At 34.5% G+C, this 18107-nt stretch overlaps 1 protein-coding gene across 1 annotated transcript; it reads left to right on the plus strand.

Annotated features, from left to right (window-relative positions):
• The first annotated feature begins 1928 nt into the window (after positions 1-1928).
• On the plus strand, positions 1929-17376 carry LOC128232000 (Golgi SNAP receptor complex member 1-like). Its single transcript, XM_052945321.1, has 8 exons — positions 1929-1989; positions 2350-2449; positions 4664-4748; positions 5529-5728; positions 7716-7787; positions 8676-8705; positions 9081-9163; positions 12196-17376. Exons 1-8 carry the CDS (start codon positions 1959-1961, stop codon positions 12318-12320), a joined length of 726 nt encoding a protein of 241 aa, XP_052801281.1. The 5' UTR covers positions 1929-1958; the 3' UTR covers positions 12321-17376.
• Positions 17377-18107: the final 731 nt, after the last annotated feature.

The raw sequence follows: 18107 nt of genomic DNA on the forward strand, positions 1-18107 counted from the left end.
CCTGGGTGTAAACACTACAGAGTACACCATTTTCCCAGTCCTACCCCTTTAATGCCGAACTGACTGGTACCAAGTATTTTTTACGTCTTTCGGTTTGACGCGGCAGGGGTTTGAACCCACGACCTTCCGCATTCGAAGCGAACGGTATGGTATGGTATCGGGATGGTCTTATTAAAATCATATCCTTAACATGCTGCGCTATGAAATCCCCCACCTCCTTAAAAACTAACCTTCTGACAACCCTTCCTTCGGCCAATCAGAGGCCGTAATTCTTCCGCTTGGCCAAATCCAAAATTAGCTAGGATCGTTTCAGCTTCTGTTTTGCGAGTACCTTGTTCAGACTGGACAAGAAGCAACATATATGTCCTTTTAGTATATGCCTACGGTAAACTTTAATCCAGTGAAAGCAATCATTTATAATTTTGTATTTATTATACAATCAGACCTCTAATAACAAATAATATTGATATGATTAATATATGATAAAAAATCCCATCTTGACGCTAATCTCAATAGAGAGGACACCCCTCCCACTGCCACCCAGTAACACATATTGAGACTAAACAATTAACTATTAAATTGCGTTGATTCGATAGCACATGCGGGTAATTCAAAATGCTCCTGGTGACGGCGTGTGGCGTTGTGCACATACATGTATGAGGTTTTGCCGCGTAACGCCAAACGCAGGTAGCAAGGGGGTTTTCAATATTCAAACACAAATCATCAGCTTTGACACCAAAGTTTAATAACAGGAGCTATAAGAATGATAGCCGATGAAAGTTAAGACGGCAGTTATATTACTCAAACGTACAAACTCGAGCTGACTTTTTTGCGTCTTTATTCTGTAGAAATAATGTTAAAACGCAATATTTTATTATATTTTAAATTATGAAAAACCTTTCAAAGTAACTAAGAAGTCAGTGCAATATTCAACTCCCGTCAAAGCGAGACCAAATATATTTGTATGGGGGTGTTCAGGGACGGCTGCAGGATTTGACGTCAGAGGGGGCGTAACTTAGGGGCGTAACCTTTTGACATGTGCTCTTCCCTCTGAACCGAAATCCATTTGGTTGAAACTGTTAGCAGCTATAGGGGGCTTTGGGGGTGGGGGGATCCCCTAAGATAGTTTAACAATTTCTTGTCTGAAATGGTGCATTTTGGGCGTATTGTATTACCTTTTTATCCAATATTGGGAGGGGGGGGGGGGGTACGATTGTGTTTCACAAGAGAACATCCCGAAAAAGTGGCCTTTATCCTGTTCATTCAAACGAAGTAATGTTGACCAAATGGATTATGAACGTCACGTTACCGATGATCCGAAAGGAAAGGTAATATAAATGTTGTCAATCGCTCTTAAATGCAAAATTGATGACCATATTTGCACTTTAATTGCTATTTTATTTTTATATTCTAAAAATGCCAAGTCTTATATATTATATTTATTTCAGAAACCACACACTCGATGAAAAAAAACGGAGGGAAACGAAGCGCACAATCCGTTTCGGAAGCATGCTCGTGGGGCGTTTACCAGTTCGTCAACATCACCAAAAACAACAACAAAAAAGCAGTCTGATATCCCTAAAAGACTGGGAATTGATATCAATGCAACTGTTCCAACATATGTTTTTAATGTATTCGAGATAATAAGTGGCGCTAGAAAGTCCTAGGCTAGATATCACACGGTATGATACTATATTTCAAACTATGAAATTTGTGTCTGTATGAAGATTTGTCGAATAAAGTAATGTTAAAAATAATACCAAAACGAAGCATAGTATTAAAACATTTTCATATCAAAACATTTGTATAACCTAAGCTGTTTAAAAAATCGTTCAAGTGCTTTCAACGAGTCATCAACATTCAAGGGTTAATTCTGAAACGTAGCGGACGAACACCCCTGGCTTTTTAATTTTAGTAGAATGTAACCTTCAAGTCTCGCGAGAAATTGACACCGTGTTATGATGGCCGAAATGGGAAATCTTTGGGAAGGTAAACAAATAAATTGTGACAATTTAGCTTAAATCGGCCTCCTGATTTCTTTTATTTACACGCAGATTACATATAACTGTTATGCTCATAACAAAATACTCATTATATTTACAATTAGTTTTTTCCATTCGAAAGTGCGTCTTTTGTTTTTCTTGTAATGACGTTATTTCGGACAGATATTTCGGACATAAAGCTCAATAAAATGTATCTTTATCAGTTGTTAATAGCCTTTCATGTCAGTCTTGATGAGTTTGAACTGAGCAAGTTTTTTTCTTTCTATTTAGTTAAAATGTTCAATTGAATTTGAAAAAATAACAAAAGCTTTTATTGATAAATTTTGTTGTTGTTATTTAATTTCAGATTATCGAAAACAAGCCAGACAGCTGGAAAATGAGATAGATTTGAAGCTTATTTCTTTTAGCAAGCTAGGAACAAACTTCTCATTCTCTGACACATACAGGTATGTTGTTTTTTTTTCAATAAAATTAACCACAGAAAGTGACAGATTCAAGTTTCTTGTCAGGTCATGTTTAAATTACTCCAATTCTAAGATCTCCACATCAAAAATCTGCAAAATTTAGCACCTTCAGACTCGTACATGTTCAGTTTTTTCCCCCATCAACTTTTATCTGTTTTGAATATCCCAGCCACAATGCTTTGGGATATTTTTGGCATCAATAAAAGAGTGTCTCTCCAGTATCAATTACTAGAGACCTTTTTTGCCCAGTAACAAAGTAATATCAATTGAATTGTTGAGCTATGCAATTCAGGACCAGTTCCGAGGTACTGCCACAGAAAGTGGACAGCTCAAGTGCTCTGATGGTTCGCAAGGTAGCCGGGTCGATTTTTTTCCCTTTAATTGCTATATAACATACTTCCTATCATTTCTTGACGAAGACTTTCCTGCATTTCCTATTCATTTTGTCTCATGTCTTTGCACACTATTTAAGGATTGACAGATTAAAGTACCATGTACATGCATAGTTGATAATAGCTGTAAGTGGGCTCAGTTGTCTAAATTAAACCTTTGGTTGAACAAGCCCAAACGCATACACCAGTGCTTCACTTTAAAGTTTTAAACAGGCCTTGCAACTTAAAATCAAGAAATTGGGCAAGTCTGAAGAGCTTTTTTACCCAAAATAAAACCTCTAGTTTCTGGATCACATTAACATAATCTAGTTTTCAAGACAACTTAATTTTACATTATTTTCTAATATAACGTGCGAACGTGAAACAAACAAACACCAGATAGCCGAGCTTTCTGGCGTAATGAAATAAACACTAACAGATCCCTTCAGGGAAAAGCATGCTCGACCCTGAAGGGGTCTCTGGTCTTTATATACACTAACTTCTCTATTCTCATATAACCCGGGCTTTGCTAATTTGCATATTACCAACCAAGTTTACATTCGGTATGAATGTACTTCCGTTTTATATGGAATGTTAACCATCAGGAAAGCAGAGCTTTCTCTGAAATATTGTTGAAGTTCCAACATACTATGCCTCACAGGACAGCTGAGCTTTCTAGCAAGCGCATAGAAATGTAACGCACATCAACCTCCTAAAGCAGACCGTTACATTACTTTCCCCTCCGAGAAGACTCGTCCCGAGTCTTAGACTGGGAATCTTATGGGTAAGGCAACTCAGTTCCGGCAGTTGTCATCATCCAACTGCTGCCACCATTTGTAACGTGCGACCATGAACAAACAAACACCAGATAGCCGAGCTTTCTGGCGTAATGAAACAAACACCAACAGATCCCTTCAGGGAAAAGCATGCTCCACCCTGAAGGGGTCCACTGGTCTTTATATACACTAACTTCTCTATTCTCATATAACCGGGGCTTTGCTAATTTGCATATTACCAACCAAGTTTACATCCGGTATGAACGTACTTCCGTTTTATACGGAATGTTAACCATCAGGAAAGCAGAGCTTTCTCTGAAATATTGTTGTTAAGTTCCAACTTACTATGCCTCACAGGACAGCTGAGCTTTCTAGCAAGCGCATAGAAGCGTAACGCACATCAACCTCCTATAGCGGACGGTTACATTACTTTCCCCTCCGAGAAGACTCGTCACGAGTCTTAGACTGGGAATCTTATGGGTAAGGCAACTCAGTTCCGGCTGTTGTCATCATCCCACCGCTGCCACCATTTTTAACGTGCGACCGTGAACAAACAAACACCAGATCGCCGAGCTTTCTGGCGTAATGAAACAAACACCAACAGATCCCTTCAGGGAAAAGCATGCTCGACCCTGAAGGGGTCCACTGGTCTTTTTATACACTAACTTCTTTATTCTCATATAACCGGGGCTTTGCTAATTTGCATATTACCAACCAAGTTTACATCCGGTATGAACATACTTCCGTTTTATACGGAATGTTAACCATCAGGAAAGCAGAGCTTTCTCTGAAATATTGTTGAAGTTCAAACTTACTATGCCTCACAGGACAGCTGAGCTTTCTAGCAAGCACATAGAAGCGTAACGCACATCCACCTCCTAAAGCGGACCGTTACACTAACTTAAACTAATTAAAATTTATAAACGCACAGAAGCTTTCAAAAAAGGATTCAAAATATGAGATAATGCGGTAAAAGTGCAAAAGATGTTGTATTATGAGAAATTATTATAAGAAATTATGTTCTCCAATTTGAAATTATTATTTTTCAGTGACAAGTCCCCATTATTGAACAAAAATGGAAGTGAACATATGTTTGAAACAATGGAAATGGAAATAGAGCAGTTGTTAGCCAAGGTAAGGATAGGTGTGTAGAAGGAAGTTAAGGCAAAATGAGTGTGTCAAAGGAAGCCAAGGTCGACATTGTTGTTAATATTAAACTACTACTCAACTCCAGTGTTTTTCTAACCATTTTTGGAATGGTGCCAGGGCCTTTTAGACACATCATATTAACTAAAATTGGTAATTCCAACTTTGCCTGGAAACGTACAAGAATATCAGAGTCTTAAAATAGACAGGCAAGATAAAAGAATGTGATATAGCCGTCTGTAAATTATTATTATTTTTTTTTTTTCACAGCCTAAAATTTTAAATGTTTTTTTCACAATTGGGAATAATGTATATGTTTTAGCATTGGGAATGAGGACGAATTTGGTCAGAAAACAACAACACTGGGCTACCATATTGTTTATTACTTAAGTATGCTCATTTTGGTTAATGGTGTATTTCATATGCAAGGGGTGGGGGTATACACTCACACTCATGTGACTTTAATAGACAAACTACTTGTCATCTGAATGAGCGAGTCTACACATACATATAAGTGTTGTTATTCTTTGTAGCAGCAGCCTTTTTCCCCCGGTATGGTCTATTTGACTGAGAGTAATACTCACTTTATGTGATGTGTATTTTCAGCTGACTGAAGTAAATGACCACATGGCAGTGTAAACACATCTAGCATAACCTTAGCGTCTTCAGCATTACAAAAACAGTTTTATTTGGCCTGTACAGCTTTTTTTTACCATAAGTGTATTTGATTGAGAGTTATACTCACTTTTTGTGATGTTTTTATTTCAGCTGACTGAAGTCAATGACCACATGGCCGAGTATACACAGAGCATAAGCTCAGCGTCTCCTAGCGCTGCTCTTCTTCACACTTTGAAGCGCCATAGAGACATCTTGCAGGATTATAGTCAGGAGTTTCAGAAGACAAAAGCTAACATCACAGCTATTAGGGAAAGGGAAGACTTACTGGGATCTGTTCACAGAGACATTAAGTAAGTTGTCGAGAGTACAAATTACGGTTCAAGTTTAAAATTTCTGGTCCCATGATAACCTTCTCAAGTCTGAGTTCAGAACCAGAAAAGAATCATCTTTATTCCTTTCGTTTTTCGGGTAAGAACCTGTGTCGCCAAAATTGCAGTCTGGCGTCATATCCACTGAGCTATGAAGGCTTACTGTAATTGGTTGACATAATTAAGCTATATACCTACCTAGGTAATATCACGTGATAACACCGACTAGCCAATCACGCATTAGGAATGAATTCTATCTGGTAGACATACCCAGTAATCTTTTTTAATGGAAAAATACGAAATCACTGCTAAACTTAAATAAATTGTTAACTATATGGTACTTCAGTTAGTAAGTTTCAATGCATTGTACACATCGATGCCAAGTTTATGTCAGTTTTCGACAATTTTCTTCTTTTTTTCGCTATCTTATCATACGGAGTACAGCCCCTTTAAGGTAGGCAAGACTTCAAAAACTTTATTAATCTTATTCTTATGCAAAATTTAACAACAGCAGAATAAAAAATATAGCATTCTTTGTAAATGTAATAATAAAACAAAAGCATAAGGAATATTGACTGTCACTAAGAAAAGAAAACTCTATAGACTATATGATTTTGTATTGTATATTTATTGTATTATGGGCTGGAGGCCTTTCTTTACAAATACATTTTGACTTGACATGACTTGTCAAATGGTAATAAAATTCAGCAATTCTCATCGTCAGTTCTCAACTAGAAGGACAGTTACAATAAAATGAATATTTGCATTTTTGCCATTTGTGTTCTGAACTCAGACTTGGAGATTATTTGCAATCATGGGCCCTGGATCCTAAACCTCGAACAATTTTAAGTCCCTTTAAACAGGATCAAGCTAAGTTTGCTAATTTTGTTTGAGTATAATATATGTAATTTTCTCCTTTTTTAGGGTTATGAGACTTTTAAATGAAATTATTTTAAAATTACCTTAATCAAATTATCTTGATATTAAAACTATGGGTTTTTTTTTTTATTAAATCCAAGTTTATAAAAAATCAAGTAATCAAATTATCATGATAAACTGCCAGAATGTTTTGTTTTATAAAATCAAGTTAAAGCAAGTAATTTTTCAAAATCAAGTATGATTCTTAAACCTGTTGGGCTGAAGGCATTTTAAGAATTTGGGGCCAAGGCAATTATTAAGTAAATTAAAATGATTATTCCTTGCAACTGGGGAATCAAAATATGTGTATACCGTTAGTATACTTGTGATGACATCAGGAAATATGGAAAATATGTTACATAAATTTATGTGTAGGGTTTATAAAGCACAAGGTTGTTGCAGAAAAGGGAGGAAAGGGCGCAAAAATAACTTAAACATTATGAATTTGACAGAAAATGTTGGATATTGTGTTTAATTAAAGTAATATTAGGTTTCAATAAATATGTCAAATTTATAACCACATTTTAAATTTTAATCAAAACAAAGTTAAGATTTGGTGATCTAAAGCATATGAATAAAATAAACCACACAAACATGTGAAGTTTATTATCTAAAACGTTAAGGCGTAGCGCCTTTATCAGTATATATATAAACAAACAATATAACAATTTTTTATGATAATTCTATGAATGTAGATAGTTGTCCATGCTGGTCTTCATGAGGACAGAAGGTTGCCATCAAAACAGCACATTGCAGCATCCTTCCATAACTCTTTAGTTAAAACCCTTCTGTACCAAGTACCCCATTTTGCTTCAAATTTGTAGTAAGGAGAGCCCTCATACTGGCTTCTAAAAAGTCACATTTGCTTCTGTGGCTTTGACCCAAATTTAGGGCTAAAAGGTTTCAGAACCCATTGCAGAAAAGGTTTCAGCCCTTCAGCTGCCAGGTCAATCACAAATCTGATATTACAGAAGAAGTTTGATTGTAGAACAGAGGACATTTGTAGTTATAGTACCTGTAGCCTATACATGTTATATACTTCTTATTTCAGTGCTTACAAGAATTCATCGGGATTGAACAGACGAACAGATTTATACCTAAAGGAACATGAACATATCAGAAAGTAAGACATCAGAATTTTATATATTACTTAATATAAGAATACTCTAAACTATTCTGAAAATTTTGGGGCCGATTGTTCAGAAATTTGTTAAAGTTAACAATGTGATTAACAACATCGTTGTTAACTTTTAAACGTGAAATATTTAATGATGCGCTCGCATATTCAAATATAAACAAGTACAGCTGAAACAGTTGTCTCAAATCTTGTTTGAAATACAGCAGATCATAAGTCTATCCATTGAACTGCCAGAGCAGTAACGATTTGAAAGTTAACAACGATGACGTTAACAATGTTGTTAGCTTTAACAAAGTATTGAACAAACGGCCCATTGTAAACCTTTGCAGTTTAAATATTTTGTGATGTGCTCATAAATTTGAGAAAAAAAAATGAAACAGTTGTCTCAATAGTTGCGTAAAGAATTCCAACATCCCATGAAACGTTGAAAGTATTCAAGAATTGAAAGTTAACAATGATCCAGTTAACAACATTGTTAACCCTCACAATTTTCAGAACAAATGGCGCAATATATACTATAATAAATACAACTGTTTGCAAGTGAACTTGGCAAGATGTGCTCGTCAATCATTTAAAGAAAGCAAATTCACATCACAAATTAGCGCTGATGCAAAACTAGAACAGTCACACCAGCCATTTCAAACGGAAGTCACGGCAACACGTTTGCAGTCACTGTTGGCTGTCAAAGATTTTGGTAGCATACCCAAATGCTTTAAATTTCAGTTTCACTTCAGTCTGGCAGTTTAAATGCAGGGTGATGTCATGTGGTACTTTTACATCCTTTACTGGCCATCTCCCGAAACTTAATGACTTTTATTAAATAAGACTAATACAATTATATGTGTATTTTAATCAGGATTTGTTATATTTCAGTTCAGAGAGATTAGTGGACGACCAAATAAGGTAAAATAAGAGAAAACTAATGAGATTAACAAAGTGTTAAGAATAAAATTAATGTACTTGAGATTTCTTATGATTTCAAAGCCCAAATTTCTGGTATAAGGTTGCTCAAGCACGAATCATTGTACATTGTTGACAAAATCTTACCAGATAAACTGCTGATTGATGAAAGTATTTTTTAGAACATTCTTTAAAAATAAATTAATATCTGATTATTTCCATGTCAACCATCAAAGCTAAATTTGAAATAAGTTATCAAAATCTTACTACCATCATAAATCCTATATACATGTACATTATCTTAAATTCCTGCTAACATGTGTGTACAATTTATAAATTTTTATTGATATATGATTGATTGTTGTTGTTTTTTTGTAGTGTGGCTATTGCGACCAAGGAGAGTCTGGATTTTCAGAAGAAGACATTGTCTGGTATTACCCAGACAATTAACTCCTTAGCAAGTATCCTTTCCTGTGACAATGATATTGGGATAACCTGAGCTTGTTAACAAGCCAACAGTAATCAGTACTTTAAATTTCATTTGTAAACATAATTGAATAATTAACATGACCCAAATGGGAGCTTACTCTTTCTGGTAACTTGTCAGTTTTTTTGTCAATATTTGGTCAAAGTAACAGAGAATGAGGCTTTAAGGTCATGCACTATGTGAGATATACTATTGGATGGAATGGGGCTTTAAGATCATGACATGTTGTATATATGGTTTATTATTGAAGGGAAATAGGCTTTAAGATCATGCACTCTGAGAGATATACTATTGGATGGAATGGGGTTTTAAGGTCATGAAATATTGTATATATGATTTTTTTATTGAAGGGAAAAAGACTTAAAGGTCATGCACTGTTGATGTATGATTTATTTTTGGAGGGAATGGGGCTTACGGGTCATGTACAGGGCTCGAATTTAAGCTTGCATACTCGCTAAATGCAAGTCAGTTTTGCTGATAGCGAACTCTTAAAAATGTACTCGCTAAAATTAGCGAGTCCCATATTTAAAAACAATATACCAGAGGACGAACGGGAATGAGTACGCAACGAATATCATGTCGCTAAGACGCTTTACAACGCATAACAGGTAAGCATTAAACGCTTATGTGACACTGATCGCGTGTGCTGATTTGATGATGTAGTACACAAATTCCAACACAGTGATCTCCCTTGACAAGCAGAGAAGTACAAAGGGAAGAAGCCACTGTGTGTGTGACTAGATACCATCATTAGCAAACTATCATTGGAGGAAATGGGGCTTTAAGGTCATGAACTGTTGTGTATATGATTAATTAAAGGAGGGAATGGGGCTTTAAGGTCATGAACTGTTGTGTATATGATTTATTAAAGGAGGGAATGGGGCTTTCAGGTCATGGCCTGTTGTGTATATGATTTATTATTGGAGAGAATGGGGCTTTCAGGTCATGGCCTGTTGTGTATATGATTTATTATTGGAGAGAATGGGGCTTTCAGGTCATGGCCTGTTGTGTATATGATTTATCATTGGAGGGAATGGGGCTTTCAGGTCATGGCCTGTTGTGTATATGATTTATTATTGGAGAGAATGGGGCTTTCAGGTCATGAACTGTTGTGTATATGATTTATCATTGGAGCGAATGGGACTTTCAGGTCATGAACTGTTGTGTATATGATTTATTATTGGAGAGAATGGGGCTTTCAGGTCATGAACTGTTGTGTATATGATTTATTATTGGATAGAATGGGGCTTTCAGGTCATGAACTGTTGTGTATATGATTTATCATTGGAGGGAATGGGGTTTTAAGGTCATGAACTGTTGTGAATATGATTAATCGTTGGAGGGGATGGGACTTTAAGGTCATGAACTGTTGTGTATTTGATTTATCATTGGAAGGAATGGGGCTTAAAGGTCATGAACTGCTGTGTATATGATTTATCATTGGAGGGAATGGGGCTTTAAGGTCATGTATTGTTGTGTGTTTGATTTATCATTGGAGGGAATGGGGCTTTAAGGTCATGAACTGTTGTGTATATGATTTATCATTGGAGGGAATAGGGCTTTAAGGTCATGAACTCTGTTGTGTATATGATTTATCATTGGAGGGAATGGGGCTTTAAGGTCATGTATTGTTGTGTATATGATTTATCATTGGAGGGAATGGGGCTTTAAGGTCATGTATTGTTGTGTATATGATTTATCATTGGAGGGAATAGGGCTTTAAGGTCATGAACTCTGTTGTGTATATGATTTATCATTGGAGGGAATAGGGCTTTAAGGTCATGAACTGTTGTGTATATGATTTATCATTGGAGGGAATGGGGCTTTAAGGTCATGTATTGTTGTGTATATGATTTATCATTGGAGGGAATAGGGCTTTAAGGTCATGAACTCTGTTGTGTATATGATTTATCATTGGAGGGAATGGGGCTTTAAGGTCATGAACTGTTGTGTATATGATTTATCATTGGAGGGAATAGGGCTTTAAGGTCATGAACTCTGTTGTGTATATGATTTATTATTGGAGAGAATGGGGCTTTAAGGTCATGAACTGTTGTGTATATGATTTATCATTGGAGGGAATGGGGCTTTAAGGTCATGAACTGTTGTGTATATGATTTATCAATGGAGGGAATGGGGCTTTAAGGTCATGAACTGTTGTGTATATGATTTATTATTGGAGGGAATGGGGCTTTAAGGTCATGAACTGTTGTGTATATGATTTATCATTGGAGGGAATGGGGCTTTAAGGTCATGAACTGTTGTGTATATGATTTATCATTGGAGGGAATGGGGCTTTAAGGTCATGAACTGTTGTGTATATGATTTATTATTGGAGAGAATGGGGCTTTAAGGTCATGTACTGTTGTGTATATGATTTATTATTGGAGGGAATGGGGCTTTAAGGTCATGAACTGTTGTGTATATGATTTATCATTGGAGGGAATGGGGCTTTAAGGTCATGAACTGTTGTGTATATGATTTATTATTGGAGGGAATGGGGCTTTAAGGTCATGAACTGTTGTGTATATGATTTATTATTGGAGGGAATGGGGCTTTAAGGTCATGAACTGTTGTGTATATGATTTATTATTGGAGGGAATGGGGCTTTAAGGTCATGAACTGTTGTGTATATGATTTATCATTGGAGGGAATGGGGCTTTAAGGTCATGAACTGTTGTGTATATGATTTATTATTGGAGGGAATGGGGCTTTAAGGTCATGTACTGTTGTGTATATGATTTATTATTGGAGGGAATGGGGCTTTAAGGTCATGAACTGTTGTGTATATGATTTATCATTGGAGGGAATGGGGCTTTCAGGTCATGAACTGTTGTGTATATGATTTATCATTGGAGGGAATGGGGCATTAAGGTCATGAACTGTTGTGTATATGATTTATTATTGGAGAGAATGGGGCTTTCAGGTCATGTACTGTTGTATGATTGATATATCCTGAGACCTTTTCCATATTACACTACAGAATTTCCTTAACAGTATTTTCAGATCGCTTTCCCATGATAAACAGCCTTATGCAGAGAATACACATTCGTAAACGCCGGGACTCAATAATTCTTGCGAGTGTGATAGCTACGTGTATCATTGTTCTTTTGTTGTACATGTTCCATTGAGGATTTCAGAGTGATGTTATTTTTGTGTAGACAATTGTATGTAAAAGAATACGGTCTTTCTTATCAATAATTTTGCGACAAATCATACAAGATCGATTGGCCTTCCTGATGTATTAACTGTCATGTATAATGAATAAAAGTCATAGTTAAAAAACTTTCAAAATAGCGAAATTAAGTTAGTAAATAAATATATATTTTGTTTTAACATGATTTTATTGTTGTTGCAAGATTTTTAATAAGAATTGCCTCGAAAAAGCTTTGTAATGTATTGTCATTCCAGATTCTTACCACATACAAGCATTGCATGGAACTTGCATATATATAAAAAAAGCTACCTGACTGATGTTTGTTAAAGTGAACTCGTCATAGTATTGTTATGATAATACCAGACAGTAACATTGTGTTCTTGAATCCTTGTTAAATTGTCGCTGGCATCCGGCTTAAAATTCAAATGTTTTATTTAAGATTGTTCAAGATATTTAAATGAAACTTGGTACACATTGACTTTATTCTATTTATAGATCTGTTATTTATATCGTGCAATCCTCTTAGCTACACCATTCTCAGATCAATTTAAGATCTATCTTGACCACCATATCATGTAACTTCTTATGTATCCCTATATTCAATGATAAAACAGAGGAAACAGTCAAATTACTCCTGGGTTTCAATGTTTTTCTATGGCTTCATTTGTACAAATGTCATGGTTGTCATTACATCCCAGCTCTGCGTACCATATTTGCTTAATATACATGCATGTTTTTCAATCAACAAAATTTGACCATTTCATCATAGCACAAGTATACTAGTATATACATAATAATTATTTCAATAGCTATGTTTGTAATGAATTTGTTTATTTTCAATACATTTGTGGTGATAGGTGAATGGTAAATATATCAGACCCTGGATCAGAGGATACTGGGTTTGATCGGCACAGCTGTTTTCGTGGATTATTATTACTGGTTATGAATTTGTTTATTTTCAATACATTCATGGTGATAGCTGAATGGTAAAACTTAATGTATTAGTCTCTTGATGAATGAATATCGGGAATATCTTCACTCAGGTCTTTGTGGATTATCGTTATCACCATGGACTCGGTCCGTTTCAGTAAAGAATCTTAGTCGTAACTTCAATAATTTTTAATCTGTAGAAACATCATAAATGGCAACAAGTGAATTTTTTACATGTCCTTAGCTTTGTGTTCATATAAGGTAACAGGTTATAGTTCAATTTTAAGAAATTTGTAGCAAAATAACGTCAAAACTGTCCTGACGATAATTTTAATTTACGACTTAGATTTTGATTGAAATAGCCCAAGGAATTGTTAAATTAATTTTTGTCATTTTGGATTTTAAAACTGTTGTTTGTCACGATAAAGGCTCTTCAAGAGTTTATTTCGGGTTTTTTATCATGACTGAACAATAAATCTTACTTTACATTTACAATTTCAAATGCATCCGGTGTTTTTTTATTACGGGCAAGAATGCTCATCTATTTAGAAAACGTTCTGTTGCTGTTTCATGTGGTATAATCGGATGATTTTTACATGTTTTTGGTGGTTAAAGGTGCACAAAATAGGTTGATGCAAAAATTTATGTTTGTAATTTTAATGCACTTTTCATGTTTAAATCACTTGAATTAAATGATTAAAACCCCAAAAAGCATATGATGTAGTTACTGATGAATTAATATTAGCCGTTATAAATGGTTTTTTAATTAATAGCTACATAGCCCCAAATTTCCAAGTTAAAAATCTGCCAATATAAAATATCACCAATATTATTTTTTTTACTGTACACAGATCATATAAGTCAAATGTGTTTAACATGATTATCAGATAATTTGATTTGAAAAAAAGAGAGTTTTGCATCAACCTCTATTGTGCGCCTTTTAAACAAGATTTGTTTTATGAAAACGTAAGTGTTTCATTATCATTTTCTGTAAAAAAATAATGGTACTGTTTCATGAAATATAAAAGTACATGTTCTAGGAATCATTTTAAAAAGAAGGTGGTTTTCTTTTCTACATGTGAAATTGATGTATTGGTAAATGGACAATGTAAATGAGAGTTGTATATTTATATTATAGATATTTAAATGGAATTGTTCATTTTCAAGGATTGTTCATTTCGCAATATTTACACCTCAACTTTTATTCCTTAAATGAACTGCCTTTCGGCAATTGCGTTCATCAATCGATGAACGCAACATCTTCAGATATGTTTAGATCGCAATTCATAACAATATACATGAAAACTATTGATCTTGTTATTGTTTGTATTGTATCGGCAGGTCCTGTAAAATATAAATCAACATTTTAGAAAGTGCTAAGTTATTATATTTTAAACGTTTTGTTGCCAAAAGTGTTTCAATTTTACGTTTAAAAGTGATTTCAAGTGGTTGATCTTTTCCCGCGTTATTGTGACGTCATTTGAAAAAAAATGTTTCCGGTAACAGTCGGGTCGTCCTATTTACAAAATGGGTAAGAAAGGATTACTGAAAGGTAATCCAAAATGAAATGAAGTTTTTTTTAACATTTCTTAAATAAAATAATGAACTATTGGTGTAAATATAAGGAATGAATTGCGGGGTTGATGTCATTATCGGGGATATGAACGCAATTGGGCTGGTCAAAGTACGCGTGGAGTCATTCGGACTCCACACACTTAGACCAGCCCAATTGCGTTCATACCCCGATAATGACATCAACCCGGCAATTCATTCCTAAAATAAAAAATATGGTACTTTCTCACAGTGTTATTCAAATTAAACTGAAAAGACATGATGTGTACTACAAATGTGCGGAAAACTTGTCTTGTGTTGGACTTAAAGGGACTAGACACCAGATGATACAATTGCAAGAAAATAAGAAAATTGTCAAAAACTTAAACAAAATTGATATAATTGTGTACAACACATTGAATCTTACTTAATGATGTATCACATTTCTTACAACACAAGTATTTTTCGCAGTTTTTGCATATTTTTTTAATTAGTAATTTACCGGGTTTGTCTACCAAGTTAATTTAGAAACAGCGTCAGTATATGTTTCTGTACTAGTCACGTGAAATATACACTATAAACTGGGAAAGCATTATATGCTACTATTTTTAAACGGGTAAATTTGATTGAGATAGCGACTAAATATTATTTTCAATATGTAAAATAATGTATTATCGGCCCCGTACTTGCTCCCATTGACAATTCTAGCCTTGTTTTGTGGAAATAAGGTATTTTCCGATTTTGGGACCATCTGGTGTCTAGCCCCTTTAAAGACTTTTGTTGAAAATTTTAACAGTGTCCACTTACTGTCTGATTTATAAACAGCTGTTTTTTTGAAGAAAAAAAAACCTGTCAAATATATGAAATCTCTGTGTGAATTTTTGAAAATGAATAATATCATTGTTGTTATTTTAATTTATATACATGTATATTGGTTATTTTACCATCTGTGATGGTTCTTGAAATGTTAAACATAATTCTACTGATTTAAGTTTGTCTTTAATAGGAATATTGTTCAATTTTATGAAACTTCATTAAGTTCTCTATTTATAACTTAAAATCATTATAAAATAAATATATACTAGAATTTTTATCATTCATGTCATTAAAAAAAATCACTTGTGTTTCTGCTAGTTTGACAAAATAAAATTCACAGATGCATATTTTAGACGTTTTTTTCTTCTCAATAAATTTGGAAGTGCTTCGCCAATGTTAAGTTCCTTTTTTAAAAATGTATTCATACTTGCATAATATATGGAGAAACGATCACAGCTGAGGCAAGTTGTATAGGCAGGGTGCTATTCAATAGTACACATTAGAGCCCTCCTTACCTTGGCAATGACCCAATTTTCAAAAGCACTTTCGTTTAAAAATAGAATAAATTAACCAATGAAAAAAGTGCTGGAAAGGTTAAGCCCTGCCTTAAGAAAATCCACATGTTTTTGTATGTCCTTCCTTAAGAAAGTCCACACGTTTTTGTATGTCCTTCCTTAAGAAAGTCCACATGTTTTTTAACGATTCATTTTAAGAGGCAGATTTTCTATGCAACGACCTGAATCAAAATGGAGTTCAAAAGTATTAATTTACTCTTAGTATACGTATATGTAGATGAACAAGCATTATCCTTGCTCAAATTTCATGTGCATATCGTCAAATAAGTCAATGCCATTATTAATTTGTCTTTTTTTAAAAGAATGAAAGTCCAGCTGGGACAGCATTCAATATAACTCTTATCCTTAATCTTAGATATGCCTCGTTGATTCCATTCAGTCTATTTGCCAGTTATTTTTACTGTCCAATGAAATCACTAAGATTCTACTCTTAAACTCAAGTAAGCTCTAAGTTGGTTATTGAATACGGCCCCAGGCGTTTCGTTAAGATCTAGGAGTGATTTAATACCTAGGAGATATTTTAAACAGTGCTGTACTACTATAAAGACTCACCCTTAGGTACAAAATTGCTCCTGGGATTCTTCTTGATTAAAAATCCCCAGGTATCGTCATTGCCTTGATATTTCGGCACCAGTGCTGCTGTTAGTGTGCAAAAGACTTGAATGGTTGCTGAATGTTCTAATTTGTAATGTTGGCTCTTACTAGAAATATGTTATGGTTTAGATGTTGGCATGAAACTTGGTATGCATGTTTGAAATTTCAATGTTTATATGAGTGGCAGGTTACAGTACTCTGACTACAATAATAATTGTGTTATGCCCCTTGATAGACTGGACATAAACAATCTCATTATAACCAGATTGCAAATAATTGCTTAATGGCATTACACAGCATATCATCAGGATATGATTTCCATGTGTTTTAGACAGGTAGAATTTAATTGTATTCATTTCTTTGTTCAAGGTCTTGTAAATATTTGTGGATAAATATATCACTGCACATAAACAGCATTTATAGCTATCTAAAATAGAGGTTTGTATGTTGGGATATTCATTATCTATTTTACTGTATACATTATTGAATTTATATAAATCATTTGTTGACATAATTTGTGCCCTAGAATACTTGATTCATTGAAAAATAAAACTGTTTCTATAACTGTATTGTTCTCTCTCATTGGATGCCCTCTGCCAGATGCTAAAATGGCATTCATTTAATAATGAATAAAGGTGAAGGTCACATTATAGCATGATTGTTTGATAATAATAATAATAATAATAATACAATTATTATTAATAATGATAATATAAATATGAATTATTAATACAATTATTCATTATTAATTAATGCTTGTTGCATATATTGAAACAACATCTTTGATTTAATTGCAGAGTGAAATGCGTTAAAAGTCACTAATAAGGGACGGCACTGTTACACGCAGGTATGATAAGTTCTGAAATCATTGCAAGCAGGGATGATAAATTCTGAAATGGTGAACAGCAGGGATGATTTATCCCGAATTCATTACAAGCAAGGACAATTCGTCATTGAATAGTTTCAAGCAGGGATGAATAGTCAAGAATTCGTTGCAAGCAGGGATGATAAGTCCTGAAATGGTAACAAGCAGGGATAATGAATCCTAAAATCGTTACAGGCAAGGATGATTAGTCCTGAAATCGTTACAATCAGTCCTGAAATCGTTACAATTAGGGGCGATAAGTCATGAAACCGTTATACGCAGGGATGATCAGTTCTGAAGTCGTTACAAGCAGGTATGAGTAATACTGAAATCGCTACAAACAGGGCTGATCAGTCCTGAAATCGTTTACAAGCTGGAATGATTAGTCCTGAGATCGTTGCAAGCAGGGATGATTAGTTATGAAATCGTT

This window comes from Mya arenaria, chromosome 4 (genome assembly GCF_026914265.1).
Source record: "Mya arenaria isolate MELC-2E11 chromosome 4, ASM2691426v1".
Classification (NCBI taxonomy): Eukaryota; Metazoa; Mollusca; class Bivalvia; order Myida; family Myidae; genus Mya; species Mya arenaria.

Coding starts and splice junctions, on each gene's coding strand:
- LOC128232000 (XM_052945321.1), top strand. CDS start 1,959: ATGATGGCCGAAATGGGAAATCTTTGGGAAG. Junction 2,450..4,663: donor TCATTCTCTGACACATACAG/GTATGTTGTTTT, acceptor ATTATTTTTCAG/TGACAAGTCCCCATTATTGA. Junction 8,706..9,080: donor TTAGTGGACGACCAAATAAG/GTAAAATAAGAG, acceptor GTTTTTTTGTAG/TGTGGCTATTGCGACCAAGG.